The sequence below is a fragment of the Neomonachus schauinslandi genome, chromosome 14 (assembly GCF_002201575.2).
Source record: "Neomonachus schauinslandi chromosome 14, ASM220157v2, whole genome shotgun sequence".
Taxonomy (NCBI): Eukaryota; Metazoa; Chordata; class Mammalia; order Carnivora; family Phocidae; genus Neomonachus; species Neomonachus schauinslandi.
Window position 1 is genome coordinate 68,645,815 of NC_058416.1, and position 18,341 is coordinate 68,664,155.

At 41.1% G+C, this 18,341-nt stretch overlaps 1 protein-coding gene across 1 annotated transcript in view; it reads right to left on the reverse strand.

The window, feature by feature from the left end:
• The window catches only part of SFI1 (SFI1 centrin binding protein), a 97,991-nt gene that overhangs the window by 65,907 nt on the left and 13,743 nt on the right, over window positions 1-18,341 (reverse strand). Inside the window, exons 3-5 of the mRNA XM_044921202.1 lie at window positions 10,582-10,755; window positions 8,461-8,532; window positions 377-487 (exon numbers count right to left, since the gene is read on the reverse strand). Coding sequence (XP_044777137.1) covers window positions 377-487; window positions 8,461-8,532; window positions 10,582-10,755 — 357 coding nt within the window. The remainder of the gene's footprint in view (window positions 1-376; window positions 488-8,460; window positions 8,533-10,581; window positions 10,756-18,341) is intronic.

The window sequence follows — 18,341 nt, forward strand, 5'->3', positions numbered from 1 at the left end:
CCCACACAGTGATATATGTCAATTACATCTCAATAAAACTGGAGGCAAAAAACTTTTTTCTTTTGGGGTGCCTGGGTGGCTCAATCGGTTGAGCGTCCAACTCCTGACTTTGACTCAGGTCATGATCTCAGGGTAACTGGATGGGGCCGCATGTCAGGCTCCCTGATCAGTGGGGAGTCTGCTTGAGATTCTCTCCCTCTCTCTCTGCCCCTCCCCCTGCTCACACTTTTTCTCTCTCCCTCAAATAAATAAGTGAATCTTTGGAAAACAAACAAACAACAAAAATACTTTCTCCTTTTGACTAGAAACGTGCTAACAAGTAACTATTTAATAATGTGTATCAGTAAAATTAAAGTAATATAACATGAAACCTGACCTGTAGTGACAGTCTGCTCGAACACAGAGTTTCCACTCTCGCTGGAAAACCCACCACTCTTCTTTCCATTCTTCAAAGACCTTCCGAAGTATTCTTTGCTCATGGTAAAACCTTCAGCAATGAACAAAAATCAGAGAGATCCATGATGATGTGGGAGCTGATATTTATTTCCAAATTAGTTTCATATTGCCTTTACTTTCTCATAGAAAAGCGTGGCTCATTATATATATATATATATTTTTTAAAGATTTTATTTATTTATTTGAGACAGAGAGAATGAGAGGGAGGAGGGTCAGAGGGAGAAGCAGACTCCCCGCCGAGCAGGGAGCCCGATGCGGGACTCGATCCCGGGACTCCAGGATCATGACCTGAGCCGAAGGCAGTCGCTTAACCAACTGAGCCACCCAGGCGCCCTATATTTTTTTTTTAAGATTTTATTTATTTGACACAGAGAGACACAGCAAGAGAGGGAACACAAGCAGGGGGGTAGGGAGAAGCAGGCTTCCTGCGGAGCAGGGAGACCAATGCCGAGCTCGATCCCTCAATCCCAGGACCCTGGGATCATGACCCAAGCCAAAGGCAGACACTTAACGACTGAGCCACCCAGGCACCCCCATGGCTCATTATTTGACAACACCATAATAGAATAAAAACAGATATTTTTCAGATCAGAACGACTTAAATTAGAAAGAAAGCTAAAAAATGTTATACAACAGATCTTACCAATTAAAGAGGTTAAAGTAAAATAAAAATCTGACTTTCCAAATACCACAAGTGAGTTGAGAATTATTATCCAGTTTTTTTTTTCCCTTCATCAGACTAAAAATATTTTTGATTAGTAAAAAGTGGTAGCTACACTTCCCATTTACATATACAGGAGATTAAAATTTATAAGCAAATGCCTAATGGTATTCCTAATACTTACAGGAACACAGCATATTAGTTTAACTGAAATCTGGCCAGAGGAGTTATAAAAACAGCCAAAGGGAGGTAGAGGAAATAAAGAGGGGCCAAAGGCGATATAAAAAAAACAAGAGCAATGGCAGATTGTGTTGATGCTAACAGGCACTGTTCGAGGTGACTGATAACTCAAGAACTCTGTGCCTGCCAGTCACTTTGAATTTCTATTCATGGTTCTGCAGGTTACTAACATGTTCTTCCTCCTCAGCACTCATGGTTTCTAAAAGACTAGCTAGCAAAAATATACATGAGGAAATTCACTTCACTATTGTTCATAATAAAAAAAAGAGAGAGAAAATTACAACAAATGCCCCTCAAAAGGGGATAGGTTAAATTCAATCAATGCCACCTAGTCATTTTTTATGAAGTAGAGCTAAGTGATACTGAAATGGAGAGATGTTCCAGAGAAGGTGTTAGGTGAAAAGATAAAGCTACCTAATAGTATGTATGACACCAATTTTAAATATTAATTTTTTTGTATTTCCAGTACCCATATGTTGGAATTAACATAATACATACCCAATTTAAATATATTTACATATGTATATAATGTATGAACACATATTTGTATACATACATAAAAACTTATCTACATGTATATGCATGCACTGTGTGTACATATATAAATGATTATATTATACATATTAAAAGCCTGAAAAGGTTTCCAGTATACCAAACTATTACCAGTGGTTATCTTTCAGGGAGAGATTATAGGAGACTGCTATTTCCTATTACACGTGTCTATAGCTTGAAAAATTTTTTAAACAACTTTGCTCATGATTTTTAAAAATTTTAATGGAAAAGGGGCGCCTGGGTGGCTCAGTCGTTAAGCTGCTGCCTTCGGCTCAGGTCATGATCCCAGGGTTCTGGGATCGAGCCCCGCATCGGGCTCCCTACTCCACGGGAAGCCTGCTTCTCCCTCTCCCACTCCCCCTGCTTGTGTTCCCTCTCTCTGTGTCTCTCTGTCAAACAAATAAATAAAATCTCAAAAAAAAAAAGAAATTTGGGGCGCCTGGGTGGCTCAGATGGTTAAGTGTCTGCCTTCAGCTCGGGTCATGATCCCAGAGTCCTGGGATCGAGCCCCACATCAGGCTCCTAGCTCAGCAGGGAGCCTGCTTCTCCCTCTTCCTCTGCCTCTCTCCCTGCTCGTGATCTCTCTCTCTCTCTATCTCTGTATCTCAAATGAATAAATAAAATCTTAAAAAAAAAAATTGTAATGGAAAAGAACCACTTGCATTTGCATATGTACTTCCTTCTCCCATCTACTACTGTCCATCTACCTCCTTCTCTTCCCCAAACCCCACTAAAATAACAGCATAGATATTTTGAAAGGTGTATGCCCATAAAGACGGAGAATAGGAGCAATGATGGTAGACAAGAGATGTCAACAAATTTTAGATGCTAAGGGGACGCCTGGGTGGCTCAGTCGGTTAAGCGGCTGCCTTCACCTCGGGTTGTGATCCCAGGGTCCTGGGATCGAGTCCTATATCGGGCTCCCTGCTCAGCGGGAAGCCTGCTTCTCCCTCTCCCTCTGCTTGCTGTTCCCTCTGCTTGTGCTCTGTCAAATAAATAAAATCTTAAAAAAAAAAAAATTTTAGATGCTAGAGAGCAGGTAGGCGAGTAGCAACAGAACCAACAGATCAGAGAAAGCAGAGGAACAACTAAAAGTCCTGTGCTGAGGGAATCAAGGAGCAACCAGCTGGTGGCACAGACATCAGAAAGGTGGGGAACATGAGGCATCAGGAACAGGGGGGCCCTGGCTGGAGATGAAAACATAGGATTGTTGGCAAGCTTGGGCATAAGCAGCAGTTAGGCCCCTAGGTCCTGTTATTCACCCAAGCAGAGACTCAGGTTTCTCTCTGGAGAGGCTGAACAGAGGGCCACTGGACTGCAGGATACCAGGCAGAGTTCTGGAGAGGGTCTTCAACAGAGTCCACATACTCAACAGTGAGACCCCCCCACATTCCCTCTCCTCTGCCTACAGCCAAGCTTATAACCACCGCCATCCACCTCCAAGCCGCTCAACCCTAGAAGGAGTTTGGAGGATTGTTCTCCTCTGGGGAAAACTGATCAACCTAAGGGAAAGGCTTTTATTATTATTTTTTAAAGATTTTATTTATATGAGAGAGAGTGCATAAGCAGGGGGAGCGGCAGAGGGATAGAGAGAAGCAGACTCCCCGCTGAGCAGGGAGCCTGATGTGGGGCTTGATCCCAGCACTCTGGGATCGTGACTGAGCCCAAGCAGACGCTTAACCTACTGAGCCACCCAGGTGCCCCCTGGGAAAAGGCTCTTCTGTTGTTTCTATTAAGGAAATAGGAAGGGGGCACCTGGGTGGCTCAGTCATTAAGCGTCTGCCTTCGGCTCAGGTCATGATCCCAGGGTCCTGAGCTCCGCATCGGGCTCTCTGCTCGGCCGGGAGCCTGCTTCTCCCTCTCCCACTCTCCCTGCTTGTGTTCCCTCTCTAGCTGTCTCTCTCTCTGTCAAATAAATAAAATAAAATTAAAAAAAAAATAGGAAGCAAGGCCATTAGATAAGAATGAGGAAGAAATCTTGATGAATTAAATACTGTAGAAGGACCTGACTGCTTTACCTACCTCTCAAGTTAACAAAAAAAACTTTGTTCAGATCTTCTCTTCAGGAAAATAGGTGACTACCTCATATTTAAGACTACCTTATATTGGACATATACTGCATTATTTTTGCCCTACTAATTCGATGGTCATTTTGGCTCAGTTTACTAATGATAAAACAATGCCATTTTATAAAAGTTAAAACAATCTCCAAGAACATAAAGGCATTATTCTGCATTTTCTTTTTTTTTTTAAGATTTTTTTTTATTTATTTATTTGAGAGAGAGAGAGAGTGAGAGAGAGAGCGCAAGAGGGGGTAGGGTTAGAGGGAGAAGCAGACTCCCCGCCGAGCAGGGAGCCCGATGTGGGACTCGATCCCGGGACTCCGGGATCATGATCTGAGCCGAAGGCAGTCGCTTAACCAACTGAGCCACCCAGGCGCCCTATTCCTCATTTTCTGGTATGAATTAATTCTCCTCTAATATTCCTAAACCTGAGGAATAAATTACATGAAAAAAAGACCAAAACAAACAAAAAAGCAAACATGTCCAATCTTCCCCAAAGTAACAAACAACCCACTTGATTTAAAAAGAGATTACAGGGGCGCCTGGGTGGCTCAGTCGTTAAGCATCTGCCTTCAGCTCAGGTCATGATCCCAGGGTCCTGGGATCGAGCCCCGCATCGGGCTCCTGCTTGGCGGGAAGTCTGCTTCTCCCTCTCCCACTCCCCCTGCTGTGTTCCCTCTCTCGCTGTGTCTCTCTCTGTCAAATAAATAAATAAAATCTTTTTAAAAAAAGAGAGATTACAACTTGGGGCGAAAAAAAAAAAATCCTAAATTTCTAAGTCAACACAGTATCAGAATTCTAATTCTGGTAGATGCTTAGAGAACAAGCAGTATTCTTACTCTCTCATTTTACAATTTGAGAAACTCAGGCCCAGAGCCGTAACTTATCCCCAGATCAAACAATTAGCTAGGGTCTGGGCTAGGACCAAAACTCAGGTCTCCCAAATTCCAGTCCAGTATCTTTCCTTCAGACCCTGCTACCAGTCAAGAGCAAAGAAAGTAAAGATTATAAGGGGATGATTTTAAAGCAGTATGGCAGACATCGGTCACCGGCTAACCCAACACCCACTGTTAGGCCCCTGCCTCCTCACAGGCATCTGCTGCAGAGGAAGCTGGGAGAGAAAGCTTGGATTGGACATGTTTGCTTTTTTGTTTGTTTTGGTCTTTTTTTCATGTAATGTGGCAAAAGGCAGCCAGTGACACAGCTCTGGACAATGAGGCAGAGCAGAATGCAGCTGAGGGTTTCCAGGAAAGTTTTGTTTTCCTGAGTAAAAGACAGATCTGACACCACCCTTCCCTACTCCTTCCTGTGTAAAACAGAGTCATTTTGCAACTATGCAGTGTCATCTCTGAGGACAAAGGGCCATATGTTAAAAATGGTGAACTCGAAAGGTACTGAAAGCCTGAGTCTTTGATGGCCTCCCTGAGCAGCTAAACCAAGACCAACCTCCAAACTGCTAATGAGAAAAAGCAAATCCCAATTTGTTAAAGCCACGGTCAGACTTTCTCTTACTTAGAGTCAAATGCATTTCTAATATAATCAGCATTTCCCAAATACTGTGACTATAAATGGGTATTACTTAAACAGATATTTCTAGTTAAATATGGGCCAAATATTAAGTTAAATAAAATTAAGTAGGAAAAGAACTTGGGGAAGATAGTGGAGCGGACAACACAGTTTTCCAGTCCCTGAATCCCCATAAAACACACACAGCAACCATGTAGCAAAACCCAAAATTCATGTATCAATTACAACAAAACCATGGGACAAGGTATCCCCATAAAACCAAAATGCAAGCAGGTGAAGACAAACCATCCATAGTCAAAAGACCTGCATGGTATTAACATTTCTACAGGAGGAAGAAGGAGCAATGAGGGTGGCATCTAAGGAACCTGAGAATGGGAAAACCCCAAAACAGCCAATAAGTAGTCACTGCAAAGTGCAGAGGCCCCATGTGAGACTAGCAGCTGAATCTGAGAGTTTTCTCCTTTCCACTACCAGGGCTAATGTAGACAGAATTGAAACAGTTGGAGCAGTCCTGCCCCTAGTCTCAGAACCAACATGCCAGGCTCCCTTTTAGGCCAGAGGTTCAAAATGAGGAAAAACTGCTGGAAGTAGAATAGAAATTGAGCAAGAGATGGACAAGAGAGACAAGGAAAGAGAGAATCAGACCAAGTGTTTTAGGGGAATAGAACCAGGATATCCCATAGAGCAAGCTGCCATATTTTTTAATACTACAAATGAGACAGAAGTGGGAGCTCTGTGAAATAGGAAAGTTAACTGATCTTGCCTCACTCTAAAAAGTTCAGAAAGATCAATTCCACATAAAAATGAGCAACAAGGGATGCCTGGGTGGCTCAGTCGTTAAGCATCTGCCTTCAGCTCAGGTTATGATCTCAGGGTCCTGGGATGAAGTCCCACATCGGGCTCCCAGCTCAGTGAGGAGTCTGCTTCTACCTCTCTGCCTGCCTGCCACTCCCCCTGCTTGTGCTCACTCCCTGTGTCAAATAAATAAATAAAATCTTAAAAAAAAAAAAAAATTAACAACAAAGTATTTGAAGTCAGATCCTATACAAAGTTATTGAATGGAAAAGGAAAAGGAGAATAACATGCCTATAGATAAAGAAAGTATGAAGGAAAGATGTGTACACAAAACAAAGCAAAAATACAAAACCCTGTCACCTATTATCTCAGAATGAGCTAAAAGACTTTAAGAAAATAAATCCAGGGACGCCGGGGTGGCTCAGTCGGTTAAGAGTCTGTCTTCGGCTGGGGTCACGATCCCAGGGTCCTGGGATCGAGTCCCGCATTGGGCTCCTTGCTCAGTGGGAAGCCTGCTTCTCCCTCTGCCTGCCACTCCCCCCTGCTTGTGCTCTCTCTAGTGTGCTCTGACAAATAAATAAAATCTTTTTAAAAGAGAAAAGAAATCCACACCCAGCCATATCATATTAAAACTCTGAAAAATAAGATAATGAATCTTCAAAACAGCAATAAGTAGACTAACGACTTACAAATGGAAGTCTTAAGACAATGAAATATCTTCAAAATGCTGGGGAAAAAACTGGCAACTTAGATTTCTCTATGCAGTGAAATATCCTTCAAAAACGAAAGTGAAATAAAAACATTTTTTTGACAAAATCTGAGAGAATTCATCACAAGCAGATCTATTCTAAAGCAAATGATGAGGATATTCCAATGACAGAAGGAAAATAATCACAGATGGAAACCTGGAGACATAGGGGGGAAGAAAAGAACAGGAAGGGTAAATATGTGACTAAATCTAAATGAGTATTAGCTGTATGAAACAAGAAAAAAATAAATGTTTTGCAGATTTTAAAATATAAACCAAATTAAAATACCTTACAATAAGGGCATATAAGTGGGGAGGGGGACAGAATTAAAAGTGTTCTAAGGACCTTGCCTTGTTTGGGAAGAGGGCAAAAGGGCCAATTAACATTAGACTCTGATAAACTAAAGATACGTATTATATTCTTTAGGGCAATCACTAAAAGAAGAATAAAAGTTTGGGGAGGGGGAATAAATAAAATACTCAACTGAATTAAAAAACAACTTTATTTGAAGGTACTGAAAAGCTACCGAGGAAGTGAAAAAGGACAGGGCCAAGGTCCAGGAGAAGAAGGAGAAGCAGAGGTGAACTCTGTCTAACATGTGCGGCTGGATGGACTGCTGCCACCCTGGAAGCTTCACTGGCAAAGCCGCACCAAGATGGGAACAGCACAGACCCCCACAGGGTATGCGCACAGATTTCAGGGGACATCCACAGGCCAAATTTGCTTAAAAGACTTTGAATGAAAAGATCTGGATGATGTTCCAGATTAGGAAAGCCACAATGTTAGAAAAATGAAACAAGAAAGTTTGTAGTAAGGGAAGAGTTGAGGGCTTAAGAACCCATAACATTTCCCTTTTTAAAAAAATGCCTACATGTCAGTGGCTGCCAATTCTTCCTCTGAAATCTACCCTACACTGGCCGCTTCTCTCCAAACCCACCAGCTCCTGCCTGTGTCCTTGACCCTGGTGGCTCCCCAATGCATCAGCTCTTCGCTCTTTTATGCTGCCGCTGAAGCAATTTTAACCAAAACCTGCAGTAGGGGGCAGTGGCCCATACACATTCTCTCGACTAAAATTTCACTCCCCTTGCCAATGCCAACTTTTTCCCCAGGTTCTGCCCTAGATCAAGTCAATGTGGTCAGTCTTGACAGTGCCCTGAAAGAGGTTATCTACTTCTGGGCAAATATTTTTTTTCAGAGAGGGTCTTAGCCATCCTGGTTTACTTAGGATTCCTTCATACATTCATTTGATCAAACTAATATATGTTAGATGACCATTATATCATATGCCTGCTGGAGGCTTGGGGGTGGGGAGGGGAAGAATGTAACACATACCATAACAAAGGTTACACATGGGCTTAATACAAAACAAAAACCTAGAATGAACTCCGAGAAGTTTGGTGTTCTGAGCTAATACTACCTGGCTTTAGAGGGAAATACTCTTCCAAAAGTCATTCGAATCCACAAATATAAGAACTTCCTGGCCACGCATCTGAAAGAAGGAAAGAAAGGATATATACACATTTTAAAACGCCATTTGACTTATTTCATCAATTTTCTGGAAAGCAGAGGGAAACCAAGGTCCCCCGGGGAGAGATGCTAGCATGAGTCAAAAGGTGAATCACAGCTAATCTTGCATCAAATAGAGCATAGGATGAGACAGATTTATAAAGCCAAGATCAAGCAGATTGTTTTTATTATTTTTATTTTTATAAGTAATCTCTACCCTCATTATAGGGCTCCAACTCACAACCCTGAGATCAAGAGTCCTATGCTCTACCGACTGAGCCCGCCAGGCACCCCCCAAACCTATTATTTTTGAAAAATATTTTCAATATAAAGTCTTTTGTCACTGAAGACTTCAAAGTTGAGGAAAAGGAAGTACATGATAATGCTTTTATTCGTATGATTCTTACTGCCTAAAACACCTAGCAAATGCCCACTTACCTGTCAAGGCTCATCTTCAATGCTTGCTCCTATGTAAAGCCTTCCTGGACCTTCCCCAATCCAAACACGGTGAGTAGCCTTGTACCCTCAACACTCTGATCCAACCATTATGGCTGTACCCTCAACACTCTGATCCAATGTTATGACACCAAATCACAGTAATCAGCTCACAGGGGACCTGTTGTTCCCTCTGCACTGTGAGGCCCTGAGAATGGGGACCATGTCTTATAGGGTCCCAAGTACCTAGCACAGTGCCTGGTACACACACAAAAAAGGTGGCTTGTCTTGGCCAGTTTGTCTCCAGGTTCAGCTTGGAACACTCTTCTTCCTCCTACCCTTTATCTGGCTTATTCTTACATTAACTTTTAGGACTCATCTTAAACCCCACTTCCTCCAGGAAGTTCCTCTGGCTACACTAGTGGGGCTGATCTAGCCATGTGGGCCTACAGCACCACATCCTCTCATCTTATAGCATTTATCATGCTTTCCTGGTGTGACTTAACAGTCAGTTAAGCCGACATGATTTTAAGCTTTCATGAGGTCATAGGCCAGGAATGTCTTATTCACCTTGTATGCTCAGCATCTAGCACAACACCTAGCCAAGTAGGCACCTGATAAAAATTTTTTTTGTAGTTTTATGGTTTTATTAACACAAATACAATGTGTACAGAAGCTGTCTATTCATTTTCTTCACTGCGCAGCCTGGCATTGGGATTGGTGGCTCTGATGGTCAGATGGGCTGCTCTTTCCACAGTGGCTTTGTGGTTCTTAGAGGAGATACCGTGAGCAATCCCTGCACAGTAAGATTTGTTGCACATCCTCACCACTTCAACCTCCTTGACGCTGTGGACTAGGAACTTCCAGAAGCCACTGGGCAGCATGTGCTTGGTATTCTTGTTGCTCCCGTAACGTATGTTGGGCATCAAGATCTGGCCCTTGAATCTTCTGTGCACCCTACTGTCAATGTCTCTGGGTTTCCTCCAATTGCACTTAATTTTGACATATCTGGTGCCTCCTCAGGCAGCGCCAAGGAAGAGAAAGCCTGATAAATTTTTGTTGAGGGTGCCTGGGTGGCTCAGTTGGTTAAGCATCTGCCTTTGGCTCAGGTCATGATCCCAGGGACCTGGGATCGAGCCCGGCATCCGGCTCCCTGCTCAGCAGAGAGCCTGCTTCTCCCTTTCCCTCTACTGCTCCCCCTGCTTGTGCTCTCTCGCTTTCTTTCTCTCTTATCTCTCTCTTGCTCTCAAATAAATAAAATCTTTAAAAAAAAATTTTGTTGAATGAATAAATGAATGCCTTTGATAGACCTAATCAAAAGTAGTGGAAAATGACAATTTTTCTCAGACTATGTTTGGACTTTTTCTGGAAGACTCTTTATAGCTTACACATTGTGGAATGTGAATGAAAACACAGAATGACAGACTTTAAGTGTGCAGATTCCTAAATATCGTTTTCTTCTGAACATCCTGCCACAAAGAGTAGGCATCAAAGTCTCCAACTAATTGAGACAGAAGAATAGGAATCATCCCCTCATTTTCACCAAGGGAGAACAATGGAAAAGCCACTGCAGGCAGGTGACAACTTGCAAGCTCACCTGATACGCAACTCTCGTAACCGGTTCCTTTGGGTCCAACCACGTGAGGCATGATACTGAACTGGATGACTGGCACTAGGTATCTCACTCCGCATCCCAGAGAAGGCAGAAGACTTCTGGTTGGTCAGTATCTTTGGAGGATAAGTTTTCTTAACTGCACCATCCTTAAAAGACCTTAAATTTGAGGAGCAATGGGGAAAGGAGAGAATCAAATTATCTCTGCATGTGATGCAAATATCTTTTAACAAACAAGTGAAATAGATAAGCTCAATGAGACAGACTGATAGTAACTATGCTTCAAGGACAATAAGCAGCTCAGTCTCTGATAGAAATACCTGCCATTCACAATGGTGTGTCCAACATCCCTAAGGCTACCCCCTAGATTCAGTGATGATTAGATCGAAGGGCTCACAGGACTTAGCATATAGTTGCACTCATGGCTATCATTTATTACAGCAGGAGGGCACAAAGCAAAATGAGTAAAGAGAATAGGCGCATGGGGCAAAGGCTGCCGGAAATCAGGTGCATGCTTCCAATGGTGGAGTCATGTAGGATACCCTTAATTCCCCCAGCACCGAATTATGTGAACACATGTGAAACGTTGGCTACCAGGGAAGCTTATTAGAGACTCAGTGGCCAAAGTTCTTACTGGGGGATGGTCCTACAGGCACCCTCTGCCTATCACATACCAAAATTCTAGATTTCTAGAAGGAGAGCAGGTGCTCAGTATAAAACAAATTGCACAAACAGTTCAGGCACAGTTAACTACCCTTATCAGTCAGGGAACGGTGAGAACCCTCCCGAAATCTAAGTTTCTAGACACCAGTCAAAGGCCAACCTTGTAAGCAGGACTTTCTAAGGATAGCAGTCTCAGGCCTGCAATGTTAATTCTTTTTTGCATGAATGGAAAACAAACATAACAGAGAAGAGCAAAAAGGAAAGTGAGTTCTTTAAAAACACTGATAAAATTGACAAAAAGTCAATGAAACTGATCAGAGAGAGAAAAAGCCAAAAACCAGTATTAGGGGGGAAACACATCATTACAGATCCTAAGAAATATTGTAAACAACTCAATAAAAATAAATTTGAAGATATAGGTAAAATGGATAAATAGCTAAGAAACCAAAACTTACCAAAACTACACATGAAGTATAAAATGTGAACAGTCCAATAACCATTAGCAAAAATAAACAGTAGTAAAAACCTTCCCGCAACGAAGTCCTCAGGCCTAGATGGTCTTGCTGTCAAGTTCTACCAAAATGTAAAGAAAAATTCATGCCAATCTCACATAAACTATTCTGAGAATTGTTTTATTTTTTTATTCTCTTCTATTCGAGAAAGAGAGAGAACAGATGAGGGGCAAAGGGAGAGGGAGAAAGAGAATCTCAAGCAGGCTCCACACACAGTACTCAGCATGGAGCCTGGCATGGGGCTTGATCTCACAACCCTGAGATCATGACCTGAGCCGAAATCAAGAGTCACACACTCAACCAACTAAGCCACCCACGCGCCCCCTGAGATTTCTTTTTTTAAAAAAAGAACACTACCTATCCCAAATCTACATAAAACCAGGTGGTTTTAGGAGACTAGCCATAACCTTAATACAAAACCTAACAAGGAAATTTTAAGAAAGAAAAATTTACATCAATCTCACTAATGAATACATATGTAAAAATTTAAACAAAGTATCAGCTAACTCAAGTCAGCAACACAGAAAAAGGATAATACAATATGATGGAAGCTTAATTCCAGAAAGGGAAGGTTAACATTAGAAAAATCAACCATTAAGACAATCATATAATCATTTCAATAGATGCAGAAAAGACAGTTGATTAAAAAATATTCAATATCCATTCATGACAAAAAGTCTTAAACCAGGAAAAGAAACCTTAATCTGATAAGGGCTACCTAAGAAAAATCTACGCAGATACCATACTTAAGGTGAAATACTGATAGCTTTCCCCTTTGAGATTATGAACAGGACACGTAAGACCACTTCTATACAACGTTGTACTGGAAGTTCCGGCTGGCAGAGCAAAGCAAAAAAAGAGAAATTATAAGTCATTAAGACTGGAGAGGGGAAATAAAGTGTCATTTTGCATATGACATGATTATGCACGTAGAAAACCCAAAAGAATCTACAGGTAAATTACTAAAATTTGTACAAGTCTAGCAAGACTATTTGATACAAAAACAATAAAAAAATATATATACAGTTGATTCTTGTTATTTCCAGTATTATATTCTATAAAGCCACCTCAAATATTCTGTGTCATGGATTGGAAGAATCAATATTGTTAAAATATCCATACTACCCAAAGCATCCACAGATTCAATGTAATCCTTATGAAAATTCCAGTGGTATTTTTCACAGAAATAGAACAAATAATCCTAAAATATGTGTAGAGCCAAGAAAGACCCTGAAGAGCCAAAGCAATCTTGAGAAAGAACAAAGCTGGAGACACCACGTTCCCTGATTTCAAATTATATTACAAAGCTATAGTTTTGTTTTGTTTTTTTAAAGATTTTATTTATTTATTTATTTAATTGACAGAGAGAGAGAGAGAGACAGCGTGAGAGGGAACACAAGCAGGGGGAGTGGGAGAGGGAGAGGGAGAGGGAGAAGCAGGCTTCTGGCCGAGCAGGGAGCCTGATGCGGGGCTCGATCCCAGGACCCTGGGATCATGACCTGAGCTGAAGGCAGTCGCTTAACCAACTGAGCTACCCAGGCACCCTACAAAGCTATAGTTATCAAAACAGTATGGTACTGGCATAAAAAGACACACAGATCAATGAAACAGACTAGAGAGCCCAGAAATAAACTCACGCTTATATAGTCAACTAATTTATGATAAAGGAACCAAGAATATACACAGTGGGGAAAGGACAGTCTCTTCAATAAATGATATTGAGAAAACTGGACAACTACATGCAAAAGAATAAAATTTACACCATACACAAAAATTAACTCAAAAGGAATTAAAGACTTGAATGTAAGACCTGGAACCATAAAACTCTTAGAAGAAAACATAGATAGTAAGCTCCTTGACATTGGTCTCAGTGCTGATTTTTTTGGACTTGACACCAAAGGCAAAGACAACAAAAGCAAAAATCAACACATGGAACTAAAACTAAAAAGTTTCTGCACAGCAAAGGAAACAATCAACAAAATGAAAAAGCCATCTACTGAATGAAAGAAAATATTTGCAAATCATATGTCTGATAAGGGGTCAATATCCAAACTATATAAAGAACTCCTACAACTTAATAACAAAAAACCCAAACAATTTAAAAATGGGCAGAGGGCCCCGGGGTGGCTCAGCTGGTTAAGCAACAGCCTTCGGCTCAGGTCATGATCCTGGAGTCCCAGGATCGAGTCCCATATCAGGCTCCCTACTGAGCAGGGAGTCTACTGCCTCCCTCTGACCCTCCCCCCTCTCGTGCTCTCTCTCTCTTACTCTCTCTCAAATAAATAAATAAATAAATCTTTAAAAAAAAAAAGGGCAGATAATCTGAATAGACATGTTTCCAAAGAAGACATACAAATGGTGAACAGGTACATGAAAAGATGCCAGTATCCCTAATCATCAGAGAAATGCACATCAAAACCACAAGGAGATACCACCTCACACGGGTGAGAATGGCTACATCAAAAACACAAGAAATAAGAACCGTTGGCAAGGATGTGGAGAAAAAGGCCCTTACGCTGTTCATGGGAATGCAAACTGGTGCAGGCACCGTGGAAAATAATGAGTTTCCTCAAAAAATTAAAAAGAGACCTACCATATAATCCACAATTCCACTTCTGGGGATTTATCTGAAGAAGGAAAAAAAATACTAACTCTAAAAGATATACACACCCCCATGTTCACTGCATTATTTACAATAGCCAAGACAAAGAAACAACCTAAGTGTCCACCGACAGGTGAATGGATAAAGAAAATGTGATATATATAGATATATATATGTACACACATATATATATATATATGTACACATATATATATCTATATATATGTGTACACATATATATATCTATATATATATACACAATAGCATATTTTTCAGCCATAAAAAAGCATGAAATCCTGCCATTTGCAACAACATGAATGGCCTTGGGGCCATTAAATGAAACAAGTCAGACAGAGAAAGACACCATATGATCTCCCTTATATGTGGAATTTTAAAACAGAACAAAATAACAAGCTTACAGACACAGAGAACAGATTGGTGGTTGCCAGAGGCAGGGGTGGAGGTGGGGAGTCAAAATGGGTGAGGGAGTCAAAAGCTACAAACTGCCAGTTATAAAACAAGTAAGTCATGTGGATAAAATGTACAGCATGGTGATATAGTTAATAATCGTATTGCATATTTGAAAGTTGCTAGGAAAGTAAATCTTAAAAGTTCACATCACAAGAAAAAAATTCTGTAACTATGTATGGTGAAAGATGTTAACTAGACTTAAGTGGTAAGCAGTTTGTGATATATACAAATACAGAATCATTATGCTGTACACCTGAAACTAACATAATGTTGTACCTCAATTATACCTCAATAAAAACTTAAAAAAAAGGGAAGGGCAGAGCATTCCTTGTTTCGTCTCAGCTGAGAATGTGCCTGTTGAGCAACTCAAATTTTACAAGGCTCTACACATGTCCAAGAATGACCCCGAGAGCACTGAGAAAGCGCTGGGACATTTGGGGGTTAAAATAAATTTTGGCGATTACCTGAATTCACAAATTCAGAATCTACAAATTAGGATCAACTGTATGTATTTCTATAGACTAACAATAAACAAAAAATAAAGCTATTTATATACTGTTTTCAAACCACAAACACCAAGTACAGGAGTAAATCTAACAAAAGTTGCAGGGGCACCTGAGTGGCTTAGTTGGTTAAGCGTCCAACTCTTGATTTCGGCTCAGGTCATGATCTCAGGCTAGGATCGTGTTGGCCTCCCCGCTCAATGGGGAGTCTGCTGGTCTCCCTCTCCCATCGCACCACCCGCCCCCCCCCCCCCCCCCCCCCCCCGGCAGGCTCTCTGTCTCTCTCAAATAACAAATCTTTAAAAAAAAAGTTATAAACATTTGGGGTGCCTGGCTGGCTCAGCCAGTAGAGCATGCAACTCTTGATCTTGGGATTATGAGCTCAAGTCCCACGTTGGGTGAAGAGCTTACTGGAAAAAAAAGTTGTAAACATTTTTATAGGGAAAATTTTAGGACTTACAAAACAGTTATTTTTCCCAACGTGATCTATAGCTTCAAAGTAATCCCAATTAAAACCCCAACAGTTTTTGTTTTGCGAGATGGGGAAAAGACCTGACAAGTTGACTCTGAAGCTGACATAGAATTGCAAAGACCAAGACTAGCTTACAGACATTCTTTTAAAAGTCCCTGGTGAGGGGTGCACGGCTGGCTCAGTCAGTAGAGCATATGACTCTTGATCTCAGGGTCATGAGGTCGAGCCCTATGATGGGTATAGAGATTTCTTAAAAATAAAATCTTTTTTAAAGAAGTGTTTAAAAGTACTAGGTGAAAAACCTTACTTAGATCTCAGACTTCCTGTAAAGCTATATAATCAAGTCATCATGATTTTGTAGCAGGGACAATTCAACCATAGGCATAAAGTAGAAAGCCGAGAAACAGACCTGAGCTTAAATGCATTAATGATAAAGGTGGCGCTGCAGAGAAGTCTTTCCAGTAAACTGTGCTGGCCCAACTCGATATCCACATGGGAAAAAAAAAAAACAACAAAAAAAACCTCATATGACAAACAAAAATCAGTTTCTTTTTTTTTATTAAAGATTTTTATTTATTTTTTGACAGAAAGAGACAGCAAGAGAGGAAACACGAGCAGGGGGAGTGAGAGAGGGAGAAGCAGGCTTCCCGCCGAGCAGGGAGCCCAATGTGGGGCTCGATCCTAGGACCCTGGGATTATGCCCTGAGCTGAAGGCAGACGCTAAACGACTGAGCCACCCAGGCGCCCCACAAAAATCACTTTCAAATGGTCTAGAGGAAAAAAACGCAAAATAATAAAGCAATGAAGGCAATACAGAATACATTCATGACCCCAGGAAAGGAAAGATCCCTTAAAACATGATGGAAAAGATATATTAAAAAAAACATCATTTTTACTAAATTAAAGTTTAAAACACCGTAATTCATCAAAAGATACCAGAGTGAAAAAAAGTGAGCCACAAAGAGGGAGAAGATATTTGCAACACATAAAACAGAAAGAACTCACATTTGGAAAAATAAAAATTCCTATATATCAATTGGGGGAAAGACTCAATATACAACTGAATAGAAAAATGCGATTAAGGGGGCGCCTGGGTGGCTCAGTCGTTAAGTGTCTGCCTTCGGCTCAGGTCATGATCCCAGGGTCCTGGGATCGAGCTCTGCATCGGGCTCCCTACTCCGCGGGAAGCCTGCTTCTCCCTCTCCCACTCCCCCTGCTTGTGTTCCCTCTCTTGCTGTGTCTCTATCAAATAAATAAATAAAATCTTTAAAAAAAAGAAAAAAAAGAAAAATGCGATTAAGAGTTGAATATGTACTTCAGAAAGAGGAAATCCAGATGCCCCAAAACAGGTACTCAACAGCAACAGAAATCAGGAAATATGAATAAAAAGCACAGTAAGCTATGACTATATCCCCACCACAGAAGCACAGTGTTGGGGAGATGTGGGCCAACAGCACACCCATACATGGCCAGAATTTACTAGAAATACAAATCATTGGACATGACCCCAGATCTACTGAATCAGAACTCTGATGGTGGAGTCCAACAATCTGTGTTTACCAAGCTCTCCAGAGCATTCTGATGCAGGCTCGAACTTCAGAACCACTGTGTGCCATACTATGCATATGAGAATCATCACATTCAAAAACTGGACACAGCCCAAATGCCCGTCAACAGAATGGATAAACTGTAATATTCCTATAATGTATCATAGAGCAAGGAAAATGTGCAAACTACAACTATAGACAATAACGTGAAGGAATCTTATAATCTTGAGAGAAAGAATCAAGACACAAAAGAATACATACAATATGATTCCATTTATATAAAGGCAAAGAGGCAAAACTAAACTATATTGTTTTGGAATGCATACTTAACTGGTAAAAATATAAAGAAATTTGAGAAAGTGATTACTATTAAGGTAGGACAGTGGTTTACTCTAGGGAAGAAGGAGTGGGTGTGATTAGGAAAGGATACAGAAAAAGGGACTTCGGAGGTGTTGACAACACACTTTATCGGTGTGATGGTTACATGTTTGTTTCAAAATGATATAATAAACAGTACATTTTATGCACCTTTCTGAATCTAAACTGTGTTCTAATTTTTTTTTTAAAGCAAACACATTCCCTTCTCAAGGTCCCATATCTGAAGCTGTAAAGTAATTGGAGAAAATAAGAGTTAGAGGCTACCGAGCTTCATTTTAAGCCACGGTTAATTTGCTTCAGAGGATGAAATGAGGCAGTCCTGAAGAGTGCTCTACAGGGCACAAGGGAAACACTGTCGGGGTGCTGATTCAGCTTTCAAGGATCCCCTTTCTATGGGATCAGCAGGGGCAGACCTCAGCAGCCATGCTGGAGCTCCATAACCCTTCTCCAAGTCCCAGTGGATTACAGCAGGAGGAGAAATCTGACTCACGCTGGACTATCCAGATTCATCCACCCAGGAGTGAATTTTGAGCTGAGACACAGACTGAACAGGAGTTGGAGGCTGAAGCACCAATATGGCACCACTCAGGAGGAAAG